This window comes from Gekko japonicus, unplaced genomic scaffold (assembly GCF_001447785.1).
Source record: "Gekko japonicus isolate JY-2015 unplaced genomic scaffold, Gekko_japonicus_V1.1 scaffold4329, whole genome shotgun sequence".
NCBI lineage: Eukaryota > Metazoa > Chordata > Lepidosauria > Squamata > Gekkonidae > Gekko > Gekko japonicus.
In genome coordinates this window covers 38,245-57,814 of record NW_015167179.1, presented here as the reverse complement: position 1 = coordinate 57,814, position 19,570 = coordinate 38,245, and the positions used below count along the sequence as shown (strand labels likewise).

Here is a 19,570-nt window from a genome sequence, read left to right as displayed (position 1 = left end):
ATTGGAAACTGGGGGTGGGGTGAAACATCCATTGCTGAAGCCATTTTTCAAAATCTCCTCTTGGAAAAATCTGGGGGAGCAGTGAAGAAGGAAAAAACTCCCATGAAATATGTTTCTTTTTTTGAGTGAAAAAACTCCCAATCCTGAAAAGCATTTCACTCATTCCAAGCATCCAACATGTGTTGTGATTGTTTTTTAATAAAGGAATTTAGGGGAACAGAGGTAAACAAATCCATGATTATTTTTTTTCATTTGGAAAGAGTAAAAGAAGAGGAGATTGGATTTATACCCCGCCCTTCACTACGCCAGTTTGGTGTAGTGGTTAAGTGTGCGGACTCTAATCTGGGAGAACCGGGTTTGATTCCCCACTCCTCCACTTACACCTGCTGATGTGACCTTGGGTCAGTCACAAGCTCTGTCAGAGCTGTCCTTGAAAAAGAGCCGTTTGTGTCAGAGTTCTCTCAGCCCCACCCACCTCACAGGGTGTCTGTTGTGGGGAGGGGAAGGGAGAGGAGACTGTAAGCCGCTCTGAGACTCCCAGTGAAGGGCAGGGTATAAATCCAATCTCTTCTTCTTCTAAAGGAGTCTCAGAGCAGCTTACAAACTCCTTCCCTGCCCCACAACAGACACCCGGTGAGGTAGGCGGGGATGAGAGAGCTCTGGACAGAAACGGCTCTTTCTCAAGGACAGCTCTGACAGAACTATGGCTTGCCCAAGGTCATCCAGCTGCTGCAAGTGGAGGAGTGGGGATTCAACCCCGGTTCTCCCAGATTAGAGTCCGCGTACTTAACCACCACACCAAACTTAAAGACAAGGTTTTACTCAATACATGTAGTATAATATTTTTTTTTAATTCAAGACAAACTTCAGCATCAGAGAATGATAATTCCTATGTATATTAGACCTGTACAACATTTCCAAGGTTTTTTTTGTTTCCATGAAGATTTCGGCAACAATCAGCAAGCTGTCATACGTTTGATGGAAATGCTAACTTATGAATGATGCCTTTTGCGTTGTCAAATCAGTAAAAGAAAGCCAGGTTTTATAGGGAGGTAAATAGTGCACATATTTAAATTTCCCCCAGAATCTCCATATTCCTTCCTAGGGGGAAACCCCATTTTTTCCCTCGTGGCTTTGAGATTCCTGGAAATTTTACATCTCTCTACATATGTCACAAAGCTGGCATGGAAAGAAGGGAAGGTGAATTCTATGATTCCCCCGGGGGGGGAGAGAAATCCAAAGGCAACCTCCCTGTATAGATTCAAACTAGAGACGAAAATGCCTGGGGGGGGGGGGGGAGGGAATCTCCCCTGGAAGGATGCATTTTCCGCTGTTAAATATCTTTCAAAAATTAGGTTTTCCAGGGGCTCCCCCCCCCGCCACCTTCTGAAGCTGTTACTTAGAAAGACTTAGTCTGAAAGGAAGCCAGAGTCGCTCATATCGGGCTAGACTACCCGACGGATAGCTTCGCACCACCCGCAGTCCTTGGCTTCCTTGATTCTGTGGCTGAAGCCCCTTCAGGTCTCTGGATGGAGTATCAGAATGCCCCTGTACAAATCAATGGCGTGACTTCATTTGGAGTACTGTGCACAGTTCTGGTCACCACACCTCAGAAAGGATATGATAGCACTGGAAAAAGTGCAGAAAAGGGCAACTAGAAGGATAAAGGGGTGGGAACGCTTTCCCTATGAAGAAAGGTTAAAACCCTTCCTTGACCGCAATGACCTGGCTATAATGACGGTCACCTCATGCCTCTTCTGTCAGCCGCTGCGGGGAGGGCGGGGTATAAAATTAATAATAAATAAATTAAAAATAAATTTTAAAAAACGCTTCGGGCTCTTCAGCTTGGAGGAACGACAGCTGAGGGGTGACATGATCAAGGTTGATGATCCACGGGATAGAGCAGGTAGAGAAAGAGGTCCTTTTCTCCCTTTCTCACCATACAAAAACTCCTTGTGGGCAACTCCAGGAAATTGCTGAGCAGTCGGGTTAGGACGGATAACAGGAAGTCCTCCTTCACCCAAAGAGTGATTAACACATGGAATTCACTGCCACAGGAGGTGGTGGCAGCTACAAGCATGGGCAGCTTCAAAAGGGAATTAGATAAGCATCTGGAGCAGAGGTCCATCAGTGGCTATTAGCCCCACAAGGGGCTCTGGGGCAAGTGATGCTCTGTCTTCTTGGTGCTTGGGGGGGGGGGCAACAGTGGGAGGGCTTCTAGTGTCCTGGCCCCACTGCTGGACCTCCTGACAGCACCTGGTATTTTTGGCCACTGTGTGACAGAGTGTTGGACTGGATGGGCCTTTGGCCTGATCCAACATTGGCGTCTCTTATGTTCTTATATGAACTCTAGGTCTGGGGCGAGTGATGCTCTGCATTCCTGGTGCTTGGGGGGGGGGGCAACAGTGGGAGGGCTTCTAGTGTCCTGGCCCCACTGGTGGACCTCCTGAGGGCACCCGGTATTTTTGGCCACTGTGTGACAGAGTGTTGGACTGGATGGGCCTTTGGCCTGATCCAACACTGGCTTCTCTTATTTTCTTATATGAACTCTCGGTCTGGGGCAAGGGATGCTCTGTCTTCTTGGTGCTTGGGGGGGGGGGTCAACAGTGGGAGGGCTCCTAGTGTCCTGGCCCCACTGGTGGACCTCCTGAGGGCACCTGGTCTTTTTGGCCAGTGTGTGACAGAGAGTGTTGGACTGGATGGGCCACTGGCCTGATCCAGCACTGGCTTCTCTTATGTTCTTGTGTTCTTATATCTGTCCTGGCTAAACCCAGCCTTTGTACTTAAAGGCCACCGGAGAGGGTTGCAAAGAGCAAGGCATGAAAGGCCAAGTCCAGCCAAAGAGCTCTTCTCCGCTGGGTTTCTACTGACACTCCTCTTCCCGCCGAGACAATGAAAAGTCTCGCTCAGCCCCATCTGCCGTTGACCAGGCCACACCTCCACTTTTTCCAACGGCCCTGGAGGGTTAGAAAGCCAAAACGGGGCGCCTCGAGGTGCCAATGGAACAGCTGAGGAACCTTACAGCCGGAGGGGGGACCTCCGAGAAGACCGCCTTCCGTCTGACTGCTTCAGGAAGCAAGACCCCTGGGAGGTGCCTGCGTGTCCCCCCGTTCAACGAAGGCACCTGCGTGTCCCCCCTGTTCAACGAAGGCACCCGCATGTCCCCCTGTTCAACGAAGGCACCCGCGTGTCCCCCCCGTTCAACGAAGGCACCCGCGTGCCCCCCCGTTCAACGAAGGCACCCGCGTGCCCCCCCCGTTCAACGAAGGCACCTGCGGCTACCTAGTCATGGCCTGCATCTTGAGGCCCTCCTCCATGCTGCTCCGCAGGGCCTGCTGGTTGTGCAGCCGGTTCAGCTTGGCCAGCACGCGGTCCTGGTGGGCCTCGTACTCGTCCCGGCTCGGGTAGATCTTGGAGATGAGGGCGTCGAAGTTGGGGTCGGGCCGCAGCGACCGCTTGGAGACCAGCTTCTTCCGGCAGGTCGGGCACTCCTTATTCCTAAGGCAAAAGGGAATAGGGGGGGGGCACTAGGAATAGCTCTCCATCAAGGCCCCGGACTCACCCACCCCGGAACACACACACCCCGCCCCACAACTGTGACCTGAGGCCCTCTTCCAGCTGCCGAGGACTGGACACGGCGGCCTGATCTTGCTACACCGCCTTCCCCCCGCCCCAGTGCAGAGGATCCCCGCCGCACCCGCTGCGCAGCGCCGTGACGATGCAGTCGGAGCAGAAGCGGTGGAGGCACTCTTTGGTGGTCATGGTGTGCTTCAGCATGTCCAGGCAGATGGGGCACATCAGCTCGCTGTGCAGGCTGCGGGGGGAGACCGCGATCTCCGTCCCGTCCATGATGGCCTCCTGGGGGGGGGGGCGAGGAGAAGAGAAGAAGAAGAGATTGGATTTATAGCCCATGGCCCTTCACGACCCAAGGGAGTCTCGGAGCGACTTACAAACTCCTTTCCCTTCCCCTTCCCACAACAGACACCCCCTGTGAGGCGGGTGGGGCTGAGAGAGCTCTGACAGAAACTGCTTTTTTTCAAGGACAGCTCTTATCAGAACTACGGCTTGCCCAAGGTGCAAGTGGAGGAGTGGGGAATCAAACCCGGTTCTCCCAGATTAGGGTCCGTGCACTTAACCACGACACCAAACAGGCTGCTTAGTCTGACATGACTTGTTCTTGAGAAACCCGTGCTGGCTCTTAGTAATCACAGCCATCCTTTTTAATGCTTAAGGGAAAGAAAGAAAGAGGGAAAGAAAGAAAGAAGTAGAATAAGAAGGAGAAGAGGGGGAGGAGGAGATTGGATTTATACCCCATGGCCCTTCACTACCCAAAGGTGTCTCAGACTGGCTTACAAACTCCTTTCCTTTCCCCTCCCCACAACAGATACCCTCTGAGGTAGGTGGGGCTGAGTTACAGAAATGGCTCTTTTTCAAGGACAGCTCTTATCAGAACTACGGCTTGCCCAAGGTCATCCAGCAGCTGCATGTGGAGGAGGAGTGGGGAATCCAACCCAGTTCTCCCAGATTAGTGTCCGTGCACTTAACCACTACACCAAACTGGCAGAAGAAGAAGAAGAGGAGGAGATTGGATTTATAGCCTCACTACCCAAGGGAGTCTCAGAGCTGCTCACTAGAAGAAGAAGAAGAAGAGATTGGATTAATACCCCGCCCTTCACTACCCAAGGGAGTCTCAGGGTGGCTGACAAACTCCTTCCCCTTCCCCTCCCCACAACAGACACCCTGTGAGGTGGGTGGCGCTGAGAGAACTCTGACACAAACTGCTCTTTTTCAAGGACAGCTGTGCTAGAGCTTGTGACTGACCCAAGGTCACACCAGTAGGTGCAAGTGGAGGAGTGGGGAATCAAACCCGGTTCTCCCAAGATAAGAGTCCACGCACTTAACCACAACACCAAACAAACACCCTTTCCCTTCCCCTCCCCACAACAGACACCCTGTGAGGCAAAAGAAGAAGAAGAAGAGATCGGATTTATACCCCACCCTTCACTACCCAAAGGTGTCTCAGAGGGGCTCACAAACTCTTTTCCCTTCCCCTCCCCATGACAGACACCCTGTGAGGTCGGTGGGGCTGAGAGAGCTCTTGACAGAATCTGCTCTTTTTAAAGGACAGCTCTTATCAGAACTACGGCTTGCCCGAGGTCATCCAGCAGCTGCAAGTGGAGGAGTGGGGAATCAAACCCGGTTCTCCCAGATTAGAGTCCACGCACTTAACCACGACACCAAACTAAAGGACGATCGAGAAGCACAGGTCAAGAGATGACGCAGCGAAAGTGTCCCCATCGAAAACAGGCCACCCAAATCAGCCGGGGAAACATGCACAATTGTAAAACACACACACCCCACACACACCCCAGGTCTATTCTTATGGGCTGAAACCTGTGGGAAAACTTCATAAAAGTATACCAGAATGCATTTTTATGTATTTATTTGGCTTGTATCCCGCCCTCCCTGCAAACAGGCTCATTTTAAAATGGTAGAGAGTAAACACGTACCCAGCTCTACACCGGGGGGGGGGGCATGAGAAGGAAAATGACCCCCGACGCAGCAGGGAGCCCCCTCCTGCTCTTGGGGGACAGGAAGGCCCATCTGGGAGGTACCGTCTGGCCTTGGGTTTGCCCCAGACCCCCCCCCCCCAGGATTTCGGGGCCATGCCCCCTCACTCATCAGCCATGCCCCCTCACTCGCCGGCCATGCCCCACTGCCGCCAGCCACTCCAGCCCCACCACCCAGACATTCCTGGCTACACTCCTGCCCCCCTCCCGGCCGCAAGTAGGCCCATCTTCCCCTGCCGGTCCTTACCTGGGGGGTCCGGTGCAGCTCATAGAGACTGAGCTCCCACGTCTTGCTGGCGTTCTGAGCGTTGGCCGGAGTCGCCATGGCGGGAGGGAGAGCTGTGGAGGCAAGAGGAGGGGGGTGTCAGCCAGGCACTCCCCAGCGGCAGAAGCCCGGAGGCAGACGCCGGGTGCACATCCCGGTCCACGGAAGTGCAGTCTTATGGGAAATGCCGGTCGCCACTTTGGGGTCAGGAAGCATTTTTTTCCTCCAGGCCAGTTTGGCCGCAGATCCTGGAGGGTTTTTTTGGTCACCTTCTGGATGTGGAACAGGGCTTACTGGGGGGGGGGAGGTATTTGTGAATTTCCTGCATTGTGCCGGGGGGGGGGTTTGGACTGCATGACCCTGGAGGTCCCTCCCAACTCTGTGATTCTCCCATTATGACCACGCTACGATGAGGGGGAAATGCACTCTGCACATGCTCAGGGGGAACGACTTCTTCTTTGTTATGTATGGGGTGGAGAGAGACGGCAAGGAGAACTTTTCCCCCGTCTCCCAAAAGACCAGAACTGAAGAGGAGGAGGAGATTGGATTTCTACCCCGCCCTTCACTACCCAAAGGAGTCTCAGAGCAGCTTACAAACTCCTTTCCCTTCCCCTCCCCACAACAGACACCCTGGGGGTAGAAGAAGAAGAGATTGGATTTATACCCCATGGCCCTTCACTACCCAAAGGAGTCTCAGAGCGGCTTACAAACTCCTTTCCCTTCCCCTCCCCACAACGGACACCCTGTGAGGCACGTGGGGCTGAGAGAGCTCTGACAGAAACGGCTCTTTTTCAAGAACAGCTCTTATCAGAACTGTGGCTTGCCCAAGGTCATCCAGCCAGGTGATAATGGAGGAGTGGGGAATCAAACCCGGTTCTCCCAGATTAGAGTCGGCGCACTTAACCACGACACCAAACTGTCGGGCAGCCAATGAAGCTGACGGGCAGTAGGTTCAGGACGGACCCAAAGAAATACTGCTTTCCACAGAGCATGACTGAAATGTGAAATTCTCTGCCAGAGGGTGTTGTGGTGGCCACGGGAATAGACAGCTTGAAAAGGGGAATTACATAGCTCCATGGAGGATAAGTCCACCCATGGCTACTAGCCACGGTGGCTGAGGGGAACCTCCACATTCAGACAAGAGTAAGAGCCCAGTAGCACCTTAAAGAAGTGAGCCGGGACCCACGAAAGGGCCTCCCCTGTTACAAATTTCGTTAGTCCTTAAGGTGCTCCTGGGACTCTGGCTCTTTTCTGCGGCTACAGACGGACGCACACAGCTCCCCATCTCGATCCCTCTCCAACATTCATCGGCAGTCGGCCGCTGAATCCCAGAGCCAGGAAGCGGTGTTCCCTCTAAGCCGAGTCAGTGTGAGCCAGCTCACGGTTCTTTAGCCTCCGGCTCACGCATTGTTGTCTCTCCGCTCAGGAAAGATGGCTCCGGAGCAAACGAATCTACGCAGCAGCCCAATCCCTCGCTCGCTACTTCAATGCCAGTGGCTCGGAAAGTAGCATTTTTGCTCACAAGGCTCCGCAGCTTAGAGGGAGCACCGGCCAGGAGACCACAGCCGGGGCAGGCCTCCTTGCCGGCAGCTGTGTGAGACAGGAGGCTGGACTAGATGGACCCTCAGGGGTCCGAACTTGCAGGGCTCTCCCGACGTTCTTGCCCACTCCTATCAACACATGCTCTGAAGTCCATAAGAACATAAGAGACGCCCATGTTGGATCAGGCCAAAGGCCCCTCCAGTCCAACACTCTGGGTCACACGGGGGCCTTCAGGAGGTCCAGCAGTGGGGCCAGGACACTGTCCCCACCCAAAGTACCAAGAAGACAGAGCATCCCTTGCCCCAGAGTCCCTATCTATACCTTGTGGCTCAATAGCCACTGATGGACCTCTGCTCCAGACATCTCAAGGGGGGGGGGCTTAGCTCTGCAAGAGACCCACCGGTTCTGACCAATGCTCCCTCTAAAATGTGGATTCTTGTGAGCAAAAAATTCTACTTTGTGAGCTGCTGGCATAAAAGTGGTGAGTGAGCGATTTGGCGACTGCACAAATCAGTTTGCTCTGGAGCCCTCCTTCCTGAGCTCAGACAACAATGTGTGAGCCAGAGGCTAAAAAACCGTGAGCTGCCTCACACTCACTCAACTTAGAGGGGACACTGGTGCTGACCCCCTCGCGTGGGGACCCCCGCGCCCCGCGAGTGCTCCGCACTTCTTTCCCCCTCCCGCTCCCCCCTGTCCCTCGTGGGGCAGTGTTCCCTCTAAGCTGCGTGAGTGTGAGCCAGCTCACGGTTTCTTAGCCTCCGGCTCACACATTTTAGCCTCCGCTCAGGGAAGGAGGGCTCCGGACCAAACTAACTGACGCAGCAGCCCCATCGCCCGCTCACAAGTTCAATGTCAGCAAGCTCACAGGGTAGAATTTGTGCTCACCAGACTCCACAGTTTAGAGGGAACATTGCGTCGTGGGCAATTCCGGGGGGGGGTGGTGGTGGCGGCCAATGTTCCCTCTAAGCCGTGGAGCCCTGTGAGCAAAAATTCTACTTTGTGAGCTACCGGCATTATAGTGGTGAGCGAGCAGTTTGGCTGCTGCATAAATAAGTCTGCTCTGGAGCCCTCCTTCCTGAGCGAAGACGCAAATGTGTGAGCTGTGAGCTGGAGGCTAAAAACCTGTGAGCTAGCTCACACTAACTCAGCTTAGAGGGAACATTGGCACTGGCGGCTGAACTCTGCACATGCTCAGAGGCCGCCTAACGGGACGCCGCGTTTCCGACGCTCGGGCGCCGCTCTGCACACGCCCGGGAGCCCTCCCCGCTTGGCTGCGGCCGCCCGGGCATGCCTCGCCCGCGTTCTGGAGGGTGGGATCCAGGTGCCCCCCCACCTTTCCCCCCCTCCAAGGTCCTGCCCCCCACCCCAGCTCCTGGGGGGGCTGGGCTTCTTGATCTCCCCTCCCTTCCCTTCCCTTCCCTTCCCTACCGCCTCTGCGGGCCCCCGAAGCGCCGGCGGGCTCCGTCTTTCTTCTTCTTCTTCTTCTTCTTCCCCCTCCTGGAGAGGCGGGAGAGGGTGGGAACCTCCGCCGCGCGTCACTTCCTCTCCCCGCCCCTCCCCGGGCGTCACAGGCGAGGGGGTTCTCCCCGCCCCCCGCCCGTTGCAGCGGGGTGCGCCCGGGAATCCGGAGGGAAGGAGGGAGAGAAGGGTGCACCCCCATCCGGGGGGGGGAACCCGGAGCTTCCCCCCTCTACCCCCGAGCCGCGCAAGCCGATGCTCGGACGTGCATGGCAGCTCGGAGGGGGAGCGGACGGGCTAGGGGATTTTTTGGGAGGGGGCTGGGTGGGGGCCACCAGCTAATAGAATCAAAGTTAATTAAATTAATTGTAAATGGATTAGTGGAACTCCTTAAAAGCTGGCCTTCCCCTAAGGCAGCACTGCACCCCTGCCAGGCTCCAGGGCAAGTGGAGGGGGGTAATGACCAAGGCACTCATAGTGTTCAGTTTTCTGGCAGGCAAGTCAGAGGTGGTGAGTTTGAGGCACTTTGGGGCCAGCCTGGGAGGGAGGGGCCCAGAAAAAATGCTAGGGGGCCGGGCCCCATGGGCCCCACGTTATCTACGGGCCTCCCTCTAAGCTGTGGAGTCTTCTGAGCAAAATTTCTACTTTGTGAGTGACTGGCATTAAAGTTGTGAGTAATTCAGCTGCTGCATTAATTAGTTTGTTCTGGAGCCCTCCTTCCTGAGCTAAGACAAAAATGTGTGAGCCAGAGGCTAAAAAACTGTGAGCTAGCTCACACTAACTCAGCTTAGAGGGAACACTGGCCGGCGGGGAGGAGCCTCCTTGGGGGGGGGGCGCACGGAATTCTGTCGCGCGGGTCGTCTCCACAGCTGCCCCCCCCCCGGGGGGGGCTTATTCTGTCTGTTTATAGGGCAAGAACGGTACCGCCTTTCCCCCTATATACTCCAGAGAGCACTATGGTCTGGGTCTCAAAACCTACAGCAGTTTTGCATAGATGTTTTAGCACAAATTAAGCCTATGACTAGGAGCTGCCGGTGGCTCAAGTGGTTAAGACGCTGAACTGCAGGCTGTGGAAGGTCGGTAGTTCAGCAGTTGGAGACCCAGGTGCCGCATGATGGAGTGAGCTCCCGTCTCCTCCTGTCTCTGGTTCCAGCTCCTGCCAACCTAGCAGTTCGAAAGCAAAAAAGTGCAAGTAGATAAATAGGGACCACTTTGGCGGGAAGGTCACAGCATTCCCTGCGCCTTGGTGTTTAGTCATGCCGGCCGCATGACCACGGAAACGTCTTCAGACAGCGCTGGCTCTTCGGCTTGGAAACGGAGATGAGCACCGCATCCCTAAAGTCGGATTCAACTGGCTTTCGAGCAAGGGAACCTTTACCTTAAATAGGTACCACTTCGGTGGGAAGGTAACAGCGTTCCATGAGCCTCAGTGTTTAGTCATGCCGGCCACATGACCACGGAAACGTCTTCGGACAGCGCTGGCTCTTCGGCTTGGAAACGGAGATGAGCACCGCAACCCTAGAGTCGGACTCGACTGGCTTTCGAGCAAGGGAACCTTTACTAAGTCTATAACTGGTCAAATAAACTATACGGTGGAACACATCGTGTTGAATAGGTGGCAAACTAATGTAAGCTCAAAATGTATAGCTGAAAGAATAGCAATATTACTAGTAGCTGCAAAAAATTCTATTGCATTAGTATGGAAAAGCAATAAAAAAAAACCTACAAGAAAACATTGGCATGATAAGATATGGAAAATTTATATAATGGCAAAAGTTTCCAATAAAATACAAGATTTCATATGAGTCCGCCTTAAAATTTGCCGCAGTTTGGCTACCTATACTTGAATATTTGCTTGAACAAGGAGAAATTCCTGCAATAGTTAATGATTTAAATCTTTGGTAACAAATTATAGTTATAAATGTTGCACCGCAACCCTAGAGTCGAGTTCGACTGGCTTTCCAGCAAGGGAAACGCTTTACCTTAAATGTTAACACTATTTGTATTGATATTGAATTATGAATGTATAATGTATTATTTAGATTGTGAGTATTTGTTATTGCAATGCTATCTTACCTGTAGTATGTTTTTTTTCATAATCCATTAAAAGTTATTTAAAAAAAAAACCGGTTGACCTTCCCTGGGCCAAGGGAGGCCAGGTTAGCTGCCACTAGGGCCAGGGCCTTCTCGGTGGTGGCCCCTACCTGATGGAAGGAGCTCCTGGAGGAGATCAGGGCCCTGCGGGACCTCTTACAGTCCTGCAGGGCCTGCAAGACGGAGCTCTTCCGCCAGGCATTCAATTAGGGGTCGCCGCCGTCGGATCGCCCGACCCGTTGCAGCACCTGGCCGATGATCCACCATCGAGTTGTTGCCATAAAGAAACTACCAGCAGAAGAACATCTTCGAACATTTGGGAAATGGAAATCCAATGAAAGTGTACCGTCTAAGTGACTTTTAATGGCCGCCAGCACTTTCTGCTTGTTAATTTGTAGTGTTTTTAGTAATTGTGTTTTAAACTGTATATATGTCGTGTTGAAGGAGCTGCGGTGGCTCAAGTGGTTAAGACGCTGAACTGCAGGCTGGGGAAGATCAGTACTTCAGCGGTTCGAGACCCGGGTGCCGCATGACGGAGTGAGCTCCCGTCTCTAGTTCCAGCTCCTGCCAACCTAGCAGTTCGAAAGCAAGAAATTGCAAGTAGATAAATAGGTACCGCTTCAGTCGGGAGGTAACAGTGTTCCGTGCGCCTTGGCGTTTAGTCATGCCGGCCACATGACCACGGAAACGTCTTCGGACAGCGCTGGCTCTTTGGCTTTGAAATGGAGATGAGCACCGCAACCCTAGAGTCTGATTCAACTGGCTTTCAAGCAAGGGAGACCTTTACTTTATGTCATGTTGGAAGCTGCCCTGAGCCTGCTTTGCGGGGAGGGCGGGGTACAAATTTGAAAATAAAAAATAAAATTAAGGCTCCGGTCACACGGGCAGGAAACTGCGGGGGGAAGCGTGGCTGTTTGCCCCGGGGCAAACTAACGCGCAGTTAAGCGATCACACCTTCCGTGGAGGTTCCGTGGAGGTTCCGTGGGTAGGGAGAGGTGCCGATCACAAGACACGCCTGCGCGCAACGAAGAAGCGCGCGGTGCGGCAAACTGGTTTTCTTTTTTTGTGTACACGATGAATGCGCATGCTCCGTTGGGTGCGTGTGCGCATCCACGGAGACTTGGGGGGGGGGAACCTTTTCCGCAAGGGGACATGGGCGGGCGCCGGATGCCACTGGAAACGCTATCAGACGCCCGCCCTTGCCCCGCAGTTTCCGGAAACTAGTACCCCCGAGGTACTAGTTTTTTGCTGCGCGTTTTCGGCAGGAAGCCTTGGTTGTGCCACGGAAGCGCTACGCTTCCCAGATGTGCCGGTGAGATCGCGCCCGGAAAATCCGCCTGTCTTCCGTCTCTCTTGCGTGGCTAATGTTCCGTGTGACCGCAGCCAAAATAAAATAAAAATAAAAGAAGAGCCCTGCTGGGTCAAGCCCCTAAAGCAGGGATGTCAAACATGTGGCCCGGGGGCTGGATTAGGCCACCCCCAGAGGGCTCCCATCAGGCCCATAGTGGAACTGGCCATCCCCCGATCCAATTCTGCTGCTGCCTCATCGCTTCCTTTGCCAGACTCTCTTAATCACTCCGCCATTTCATGTTTTCCCCTGGGTCCTAGACTCAGAGCTCTGAGCATGAGATTTCTGTGGTGGCTCTCGATAGATCAAAAGTGCATAGCTAATGTTTTGAGCACGTTCTTATTTTAAGTAAAAAAAAATCTTTGTGTTTGGTGTCCTTTATAAAGTTTGTATCTCCGCTAGCTGGCATTACACTTTATGACACACGTGGCCCGGCCCAACAAGGTCTCATTTAGGTCAGATCCGGCCTATGAGTTCGACACCCCTGCCCTAAAGCGTCCATGCGGTGCCTCTGGATGTGGAGGTTCAGCTGGTAAAGCTTGCCCTGACATAGTAAGTACAGAAGAAGAGCCCTGCAGGACCAGACCAGGGAGGGTCCATCTCGTCCAGCATCCTGTCTTACTCAGGGGGCAACCGGTTCCTCTGGAGGGCCAACCACAGGGCAGAGAGGCAGAGGCCTTCATAAGGACAGCAGAGGAGCCCTGCAGGACCAGACCAGGGAGGGTCCGTCTAGTCCAGCCTCCTGTCTCACACAGGGGCCAGCCAGTTCCCCGGGAGGGCCAACAACAGGGTAGAGAGACTGAGGCCTTCCTCTGATAAGAACCTCAGAAGAGCCCTGCTGGATCAGACCAGTAGTCCATCTAGTCCAGCGTCCTATCTCACAACCAGTTCCTCTGGACAGCCACAAGTGGGCACAGAGGCTGAGGCCTTCCCCTGATGTGGCCTCCTGGCTCTGGGATTCAGAGCTTTAGTGCCTCTGAACATGGAGGTTCCCCTCAGTCACCAGGGATAGTAGCCACTGATAGGCTTATCCTCCATGAATGCATCTAATCCCCCTTTAAAGCTGGATCCCTGCTGGATCAGACCAGTAGTCCATCTAGTCCAGCGTCCTATCTCACAACCAGTTCCTCTGGACAGCCACAAGTGGGCACAGAGGCTGAGGCCTTCCCCTGATGTGGCCTCCTGGCTCTGGGGTTTAGAGTTTTAGTGCCTCTGAATGTGGAAGTTCTACTGGTAAAGCTTATCCCAGATAGTAAGTACAGAAGAAGAGTCCTACTGGATCAGATCAGGGAGGGTCCAACTAGTCCAGCATCCTGTCTCACATGGGCCAACCAGTTCCTCTGTACTCCCAGCAGCAGGGCAGAGAGGCCAAGACTTTCTCCTGATAAGAACACAAGAAGAGCCCTGCTGGGTCAAACCAGGGAGGGTCCACCTAGTCCAGCATCCTGTGCGTTCAGACGGGGCATTTATGCCGGCATAGATGCCGGTTAGAATTGGTGTACTTACAGCGATCACACGGCGAACATCTGCCTTCCGTCCCTAACCGTTGCAAACAGCCTTTAACCGTTGTATTCTGCTACTAAGTCCCCAAGTGGTGGTATCCTGAGTGCACTGGTTCCAACCGCATTATCCCCAGTGGCAAGCCACGTCCGCTCAGAAGCCCGAGGCTTCCGCTTTTCGGCCGCCATTTTTTTAAAGCCTCCTCGATGTGCGCTTGGACGAAGCTTCGCCCCGGCATTTGTAAAACAAACCAAAAAAAAGGGGCCTAGTGTAAGGCTTTAGACGAGTCCGGGACCTCACGGAGGCCAGTTTCAGGGTAAAAATTTAAACGGACCTCATCGCTTCAGGGCACGCTTTTCGGGACGGGGTGTTCTGCGCCTGCGCGAAGATCTCAACTCTGTGGATGGCTGCCTATGCGCATGCGCAAAATGTAAAAAAATAAAATAAAACCCACCGATGCATGCTGCTGCACGTCGGTAGTGTGAACAGGCACATCGCGATGTGCTACGCAGTCAGGAGGTGAGTGTGTTGGCATTCTTCCGGATCAAATTGCACTGGTTGGAACCGCAGCAGTTTATACTGGTATAAATGCCCCGTCTGAACGCACCCACACAGTGGCCAACCAGTTCCTCTGGAGGGCCAACAAGAGGCCAGAGAGGCCGAAGCCTTCCCCTGAGAAGAACCTCAGAAGAGCCCTGCTGGGTCAGACCAGGGAGGGTCCATCCAGTCCAGCATCCTGTCTCACACAGGGGCCAACCGGATCCTCTGGAGGGCCAACAACAGGGCAGAGAGGCCGAGGCCTTCCCCTGAGAAGAACATCCGAAGAGTCCTGCTGGATCAGACCAGGGAGGGTCCTTCTAGTCCAGCATCCCGTCTCACACAGGGGCCAACCAGTTCCTCTGGAGGGCCAACAAAATGTGTGAGCCAGAGGCTAAAAAACTGTGAGCTAGCTCACACTAGCTCAGCTTAGAGGGAACACTGGTCAAGACCAACGCTCCCTCTAAGCTTGTGGAGTCTTGTGAGCAAAAATTCTGCTTTGTGAGCTACGGGCATTGAAGTTGTGTGTGAGCGATTTGGAGGCTGCATGAATCAGTTTGCTCTGGAGCCATCTCCTTCCTGAGCTGAGACAAAAGTGTGTGAGCTGGAGGCTAAAAAACTGTGAGCTAGCTCACACTAACTCAGCTTAGAGGGAACACTGGCTGAGACAGCTTTTAAAACAGGGCTGCTGCACAAATCCGTGGAGATGTCCATTGGTGGCTACTCTGCACCATGACCAAATGGAGCCTCCATACCCTTTGCTCGGGGCTCCTCTGGTCCTCTTTATGGGCCTTCCAGAGACATCTGTCTGATCACTGTGGGGAAATAGGATACTGGACTAGAAGGAGCAGGCGTGCTTTGATCCAGCAGTCTTTTCTTATGTTCACTGGGTGCGAGAAATAAAAGAGAACCAGGGGTCATTTCCTGCAGGAGCGCACAGGAGCGGAGATCCGGCAGTAAAGAGCCCAGGGGGCGGGCACATGCAAGAAGCCCCGCCCCCTGCTCCCAGCAGCCCTCAGTCAGAGCAGCCAGGAAAGCTGCAGAGCCCCCTGGTCCAAAACAGTCCAGTGGCACCTTTAAGACCGAGTTTTGTTCAGGTACCAGCTCCCCCTCCTCTGCGAGGACAGATCTGCACGTCCCTGTCCCCACCAATAGCTAGCAATCCAAAACAGTCCAGTGGAGCCTGAGCGGTGGGTGTTGCCTTCTGACACACTTCCAGTGATGTCAGGGGGCGTGGCGTATGCAAATGAGTTATGCGAATGAGCTCCTGCACCTCTTTTTCTACGAAATGGCCCCCGAAGAGAACTAAGGGGAACTGATAAACAGGAGTCTGGAAAGTTGTGCGGATTCCATTGTAAGGAACACGGCAGGTACGGACAGCAACACCCCCTTCCATTTTTGCCCAGTGTAAACAAAGACACTGTTTAACCTGACCAACAGTCCTGTAGCAACAGAAAAGAGCAACAGTCCAGCAACACCTTAAAGACTAACCAAATTTGTGGCAGGGGAGAAGTCTGGTGTCATGGTGAAGTGCGCGGACTCTAATCTTGGAGAACCGGGTTTGATTCCCCACTCCTCCACTCGCAGCTGCTGGATGACCTTGGGCAAGCCGTAGTTCTGATAAGAGCTGTTCTCTCAAGGGCAGTTCTCTCCAGGGGTCATTTCGTAGAACAAGAGGTGCAGGAGCTCATTAGCATAGCTCATTAGCATAACTTATTTGCATACGCCACACCCCCTGACATCACTGGAAGTGTGTCAAAGGCAACACCCACCGCTCAGGCTCCACTGGACAGTTTTGGATTGCTAGCTATGGGGGGGGGGATGTGCAGATCTGTCCTCGCAGAGGAGGGAGAGCTTATACCTGAATAAAACTTGGTCTTAAAGGTGCCACTGGACTGTTTTGGACCGAGGGGGCTCTGCAACTTACCTGGCTGCTTCTTGCTCTGACTGAGGGCTGCTGGGAGAAGGGGGTGGGGCTTGTTGCATGTGCCCACCCCCTGGACTCTTTACTGCCGGAGCTCCGCTCCTGTGCGTTCCTGCAGGAAATGACCCCTGGTTCTCTCAAAGCTCTCTCAGCCCCACTGACCTCCCAGGGTGCCTGTTGTGGGGAGGGGAAGGGGAAGGAGTTTGTCAGCTGCTCTGAGACTCCTTTGGGTAGTGAAGGGCGGGGTATAAATCCAATCTCCTCCTCCTCCTCCTCTTCCTCCTCCTCCTTTTGTGAGTCACTGCTCACTTCTTCAGATACCCGAAGAAGTAAGTGGTGACCAGTGTTCCCCCTAAAATGAGTTTGTGTGAGCCAGCTCGCAGTTTTTTAGCCTTCGGCTCACACATTTGGAGGAAGTCAGGAAGGCCTGGCGTGATCTGGTCCATGGGGTTGCGAAGAGTCGGACTCGACTGTGCGACTGAACAACAACAACACACATTTTTTGTCTTCGCCCAGGAAGGAGGGTTCCAGAGCAAACTAAGTTATGCAGTAGCCAAATTGCTCGCTCACAACTTTACTGCCAGCAGCTCACAAAGTAGGATTTTTGCTCACCAGACTCCACAGCTGAGAGGTTCGTCTTTCAGGTGCTGCTGGATTCTGGCTCTGTCCTGCTGCTGCGGACAGACAAACACAGCAGACCCATCCTGATCTATCTCCAAAGAGCCCTGTGTCATTCAAAAGTTTGCCGGATGCCATACATCTCGGCACTGATGCGAAAACTAGAAGGGAAATTTTATGGTGTGGGGGGGGGAAGACCAGCAGGGGGCAAAACCCGGTCTCAGGGGACGGTTTCTGGCCGCCCCCAGCCCGCTTCCACCTGCCGGCTCCAAATCCCTTTTCTGCCTCATTCATTGTAGGCAGCTGTGCTGGGCCGGAGTGGGGTGGGTGGGAGGGAGGCTTCACAAAAGGCCAGCGTTTCTGCAGGGTTCACAATCGGTCCTGGGGCTGAAACCTGGCAAGCGATCAGTCTCTTGCTGTGGCTGCTCCAGATGCGTCGGGGAGGCACCTTGCACATGCTCAGAGACTTACTGTCTCTGCGCAACCCGTGCTTCGAAGGGAAAGGAGCAGTTCCGGGCGGGCGTTTCTAAGGGCCTCCTGGTAGAGTGGCGTATTGTGAACGACAGAAACAATCCCGTGTGTCAATACGATCTTTATTAATCGCAATTAACACTTGGCTTCGATGTGCACTTTGGGTTCTCCATACGTTCTCTCAGGAAAATGTCACAATGATCCTGTAAGGTGGGCCATTGCTATTGCTCGGCCGAGCAGAGCTCTGAAGGAGAATTCTTGGCCGCTGGCGGCGCCCTTAGAAGTCACAAACAATGCTCCCTCTAAGCTGTGGAGTCTTGTGAGCAGAAATCCTACTTTGTGAGCCACTGGCATTAAAGTTGTAAGCGAGCGATTTGGCTACTGCATACATTAGTCTGCTCTGCAGTCCTCCTTTCTGAGCTGAGACGGAAATGTGTGAACGGGAGGCTAAAATACTGTGAGCTAGCTCGCACTAACTCAGCTTAGAGGGAACACTGAATTCACAAACACAGAGAATTGAATTAACTTAATGTATGTTTTACTCAGCTGGTCCACATAACAAATAACCCCCCACCAATGCACTCTCTAAGCTGTGGAGTCTTGTGAGCAAAAATTCTAGTTTGTGAGCTCCTGGCATTGAAGTTGTGAGTGATCGAGTGATTCGGCTCCTGCATCAATTAGTTTGCTCTGGAACCCTCCTTCCTGAGCTAAGTAAAAAATGTGTGAGCCGGAGGCTAAAAAAACTGTGAACTTGCTCACACTATCTCAGCTTAGAGGGAACACTGCCCCCCACAAAAAGATGCCAGCAGTCTCGACCCCGTTAAAAACCCCGTAGATAAAAAGTGTCCTTGCAGCAGTGTTCCCTCTAAGCTGAGTGAGTGTGAGGTAGCTCACAGTTTTTTAGCCTCCGGCTCACACATTCTTGCCTTCGCTCAGGAAGGAGGGCTCCAGAGCAGTGTTCCCTCTAAGCTGAGTGTGAGGCAAGCCCTAGTTCTGGCAGAAAGCCAGTTTGGTGTACTGGTTAAGAGCGCGGACTCTAATCTGGGAGAACCGGGTTTGATACCCCACTCCTCCACTTGCACCTGGCTGGATGACCTTGGGCAAGCCATGGTTCTGGCAGAGAGCCAGTTTGGTGTACTGGTTAAGTGCACGGACTCTAATCTGGGAGAACCGGGTTTGATTCCCCACTCTTCCTCCACTTGCACCTGGCTGGATGACCTTGGGCAAGCCATAGTTCTGGCAGAGAGCCAGTATGGTGTAGTGGTTGAGTGCGTGGACTCTAATCTGGGAGTTTGATTCCCCACTCCTCCTCCACTTGCACCTGGCTGGATGACCTTGGGCAAGCCGTAGTTCTGATAAGATCCGTCCTTGAAAAAGAGCAGTTCCTGTCAGAGCTCTCTCAGCCCCACCTACCTCACAGGGTGTCTGTTGTGGGGAGGGGAAGGGAAAGAAGTTTGTCAGCCGCTCTGAGACACCTTTGGTAGTCAAGGGTGGGGTTCAAATCCAATCTCCTCCTCCTCCTCCTCCTCCTCCTCCTCCTCTTCTTCTTCTTCCTTGGAGGGCAGGAGGTGTGGAGATTTCCCCCCCCCTGGGCCCCAATCCACACACACACTTTCCCCTTCCTTTCTGCCCCACCTTGCCTGTGAATGAGGCCTCCATCCAGGTCCCTAACCTTAACCCTGATTCCATTGTGGCACCTTGAAAGCTGCTGGGGGGTGTGTGTGGCAGAGGGGACTGGCACAAAGTGACCCCACCACCACCAGCAGCAGCTCAAGGCCAGGCCGGGCCAGGCCAGAGGTCCAGCCCCCGCCCCACTGTCCCCCAGGGCTCGCTGCAGTGTGTTGTGGTGTTTCCATACCAACTTGCGCCACTTTGGGGGGGGGGCTGCGGCCACCACCCTCCCCCCCAGCGCTTCCAGCAGCCTCGAGGGGCCTGTGAGAAGGGGCGGCGCATTGGAGGAGGCGAAGGGGCTGAATGCTGGAGGCAGGTAGGCTGAGCTGGGCATCTTCACGGCCTTCCTTCAGCCTCCTGCAGAAGCAGATGGCACTGGATGCCAGCACCCTCCTGGCCCTTTCGCTGTCCACGAACCCTGGCCGGGGTATGTGTGTGTGGGGGAATCTGCCTCTTCTTCTGACTTTTTTGTTTTTTTGGGGGGGAGTTGCCAGGCGCACCCGATCTGCCCTTGCCAAGGTGGTCCAAAGACCAGGGATGGGGGTCAAGGCTTCATCTGGCCTCGTCACAAC

The 19,570-nt window shown here is 53.8% G+C and overlaps 1 protein-coding gene across 1 annotated transcript in view; it reads right to left on the bottom strand.

The window, feature by feature from the left end:
* Positions 1 to 8,906, bottom strand: part of RING1 (ring finger protein 1) — a 13,973-nt gene extending 5,067 nt beyond the window's left edge. Inside the window, exons 1-4 of the mRNA XM_015413136.1 lie at positions 8,806 to 8,906; positions 5,818 to 5,909; positions 3,698 to 3,858; positions 3,283 to 3,498 (exon numbers count right to left, since the gene is read on the bottom strand). Coding sequence (XP_015268622.1) covers positions 3,283 to 3,498; positions 3,698 to 3,858; positions 5,818 to 5,895 — 455 coding nt within the window. The 5' untranslated portion in view covers positions 5,896 to 5,909; positions 8,806 to 8,906. The remainder of the gene's footprint in view (positions 1 to 3,282; positions 3,499 to 3,697; positions 3,859 to 5,817; positions 5,910 to 8,805) is intronic.
* Between the last annotated feature and the right edge of the window lie 10,664 nt (positions 8,907 to 19,570).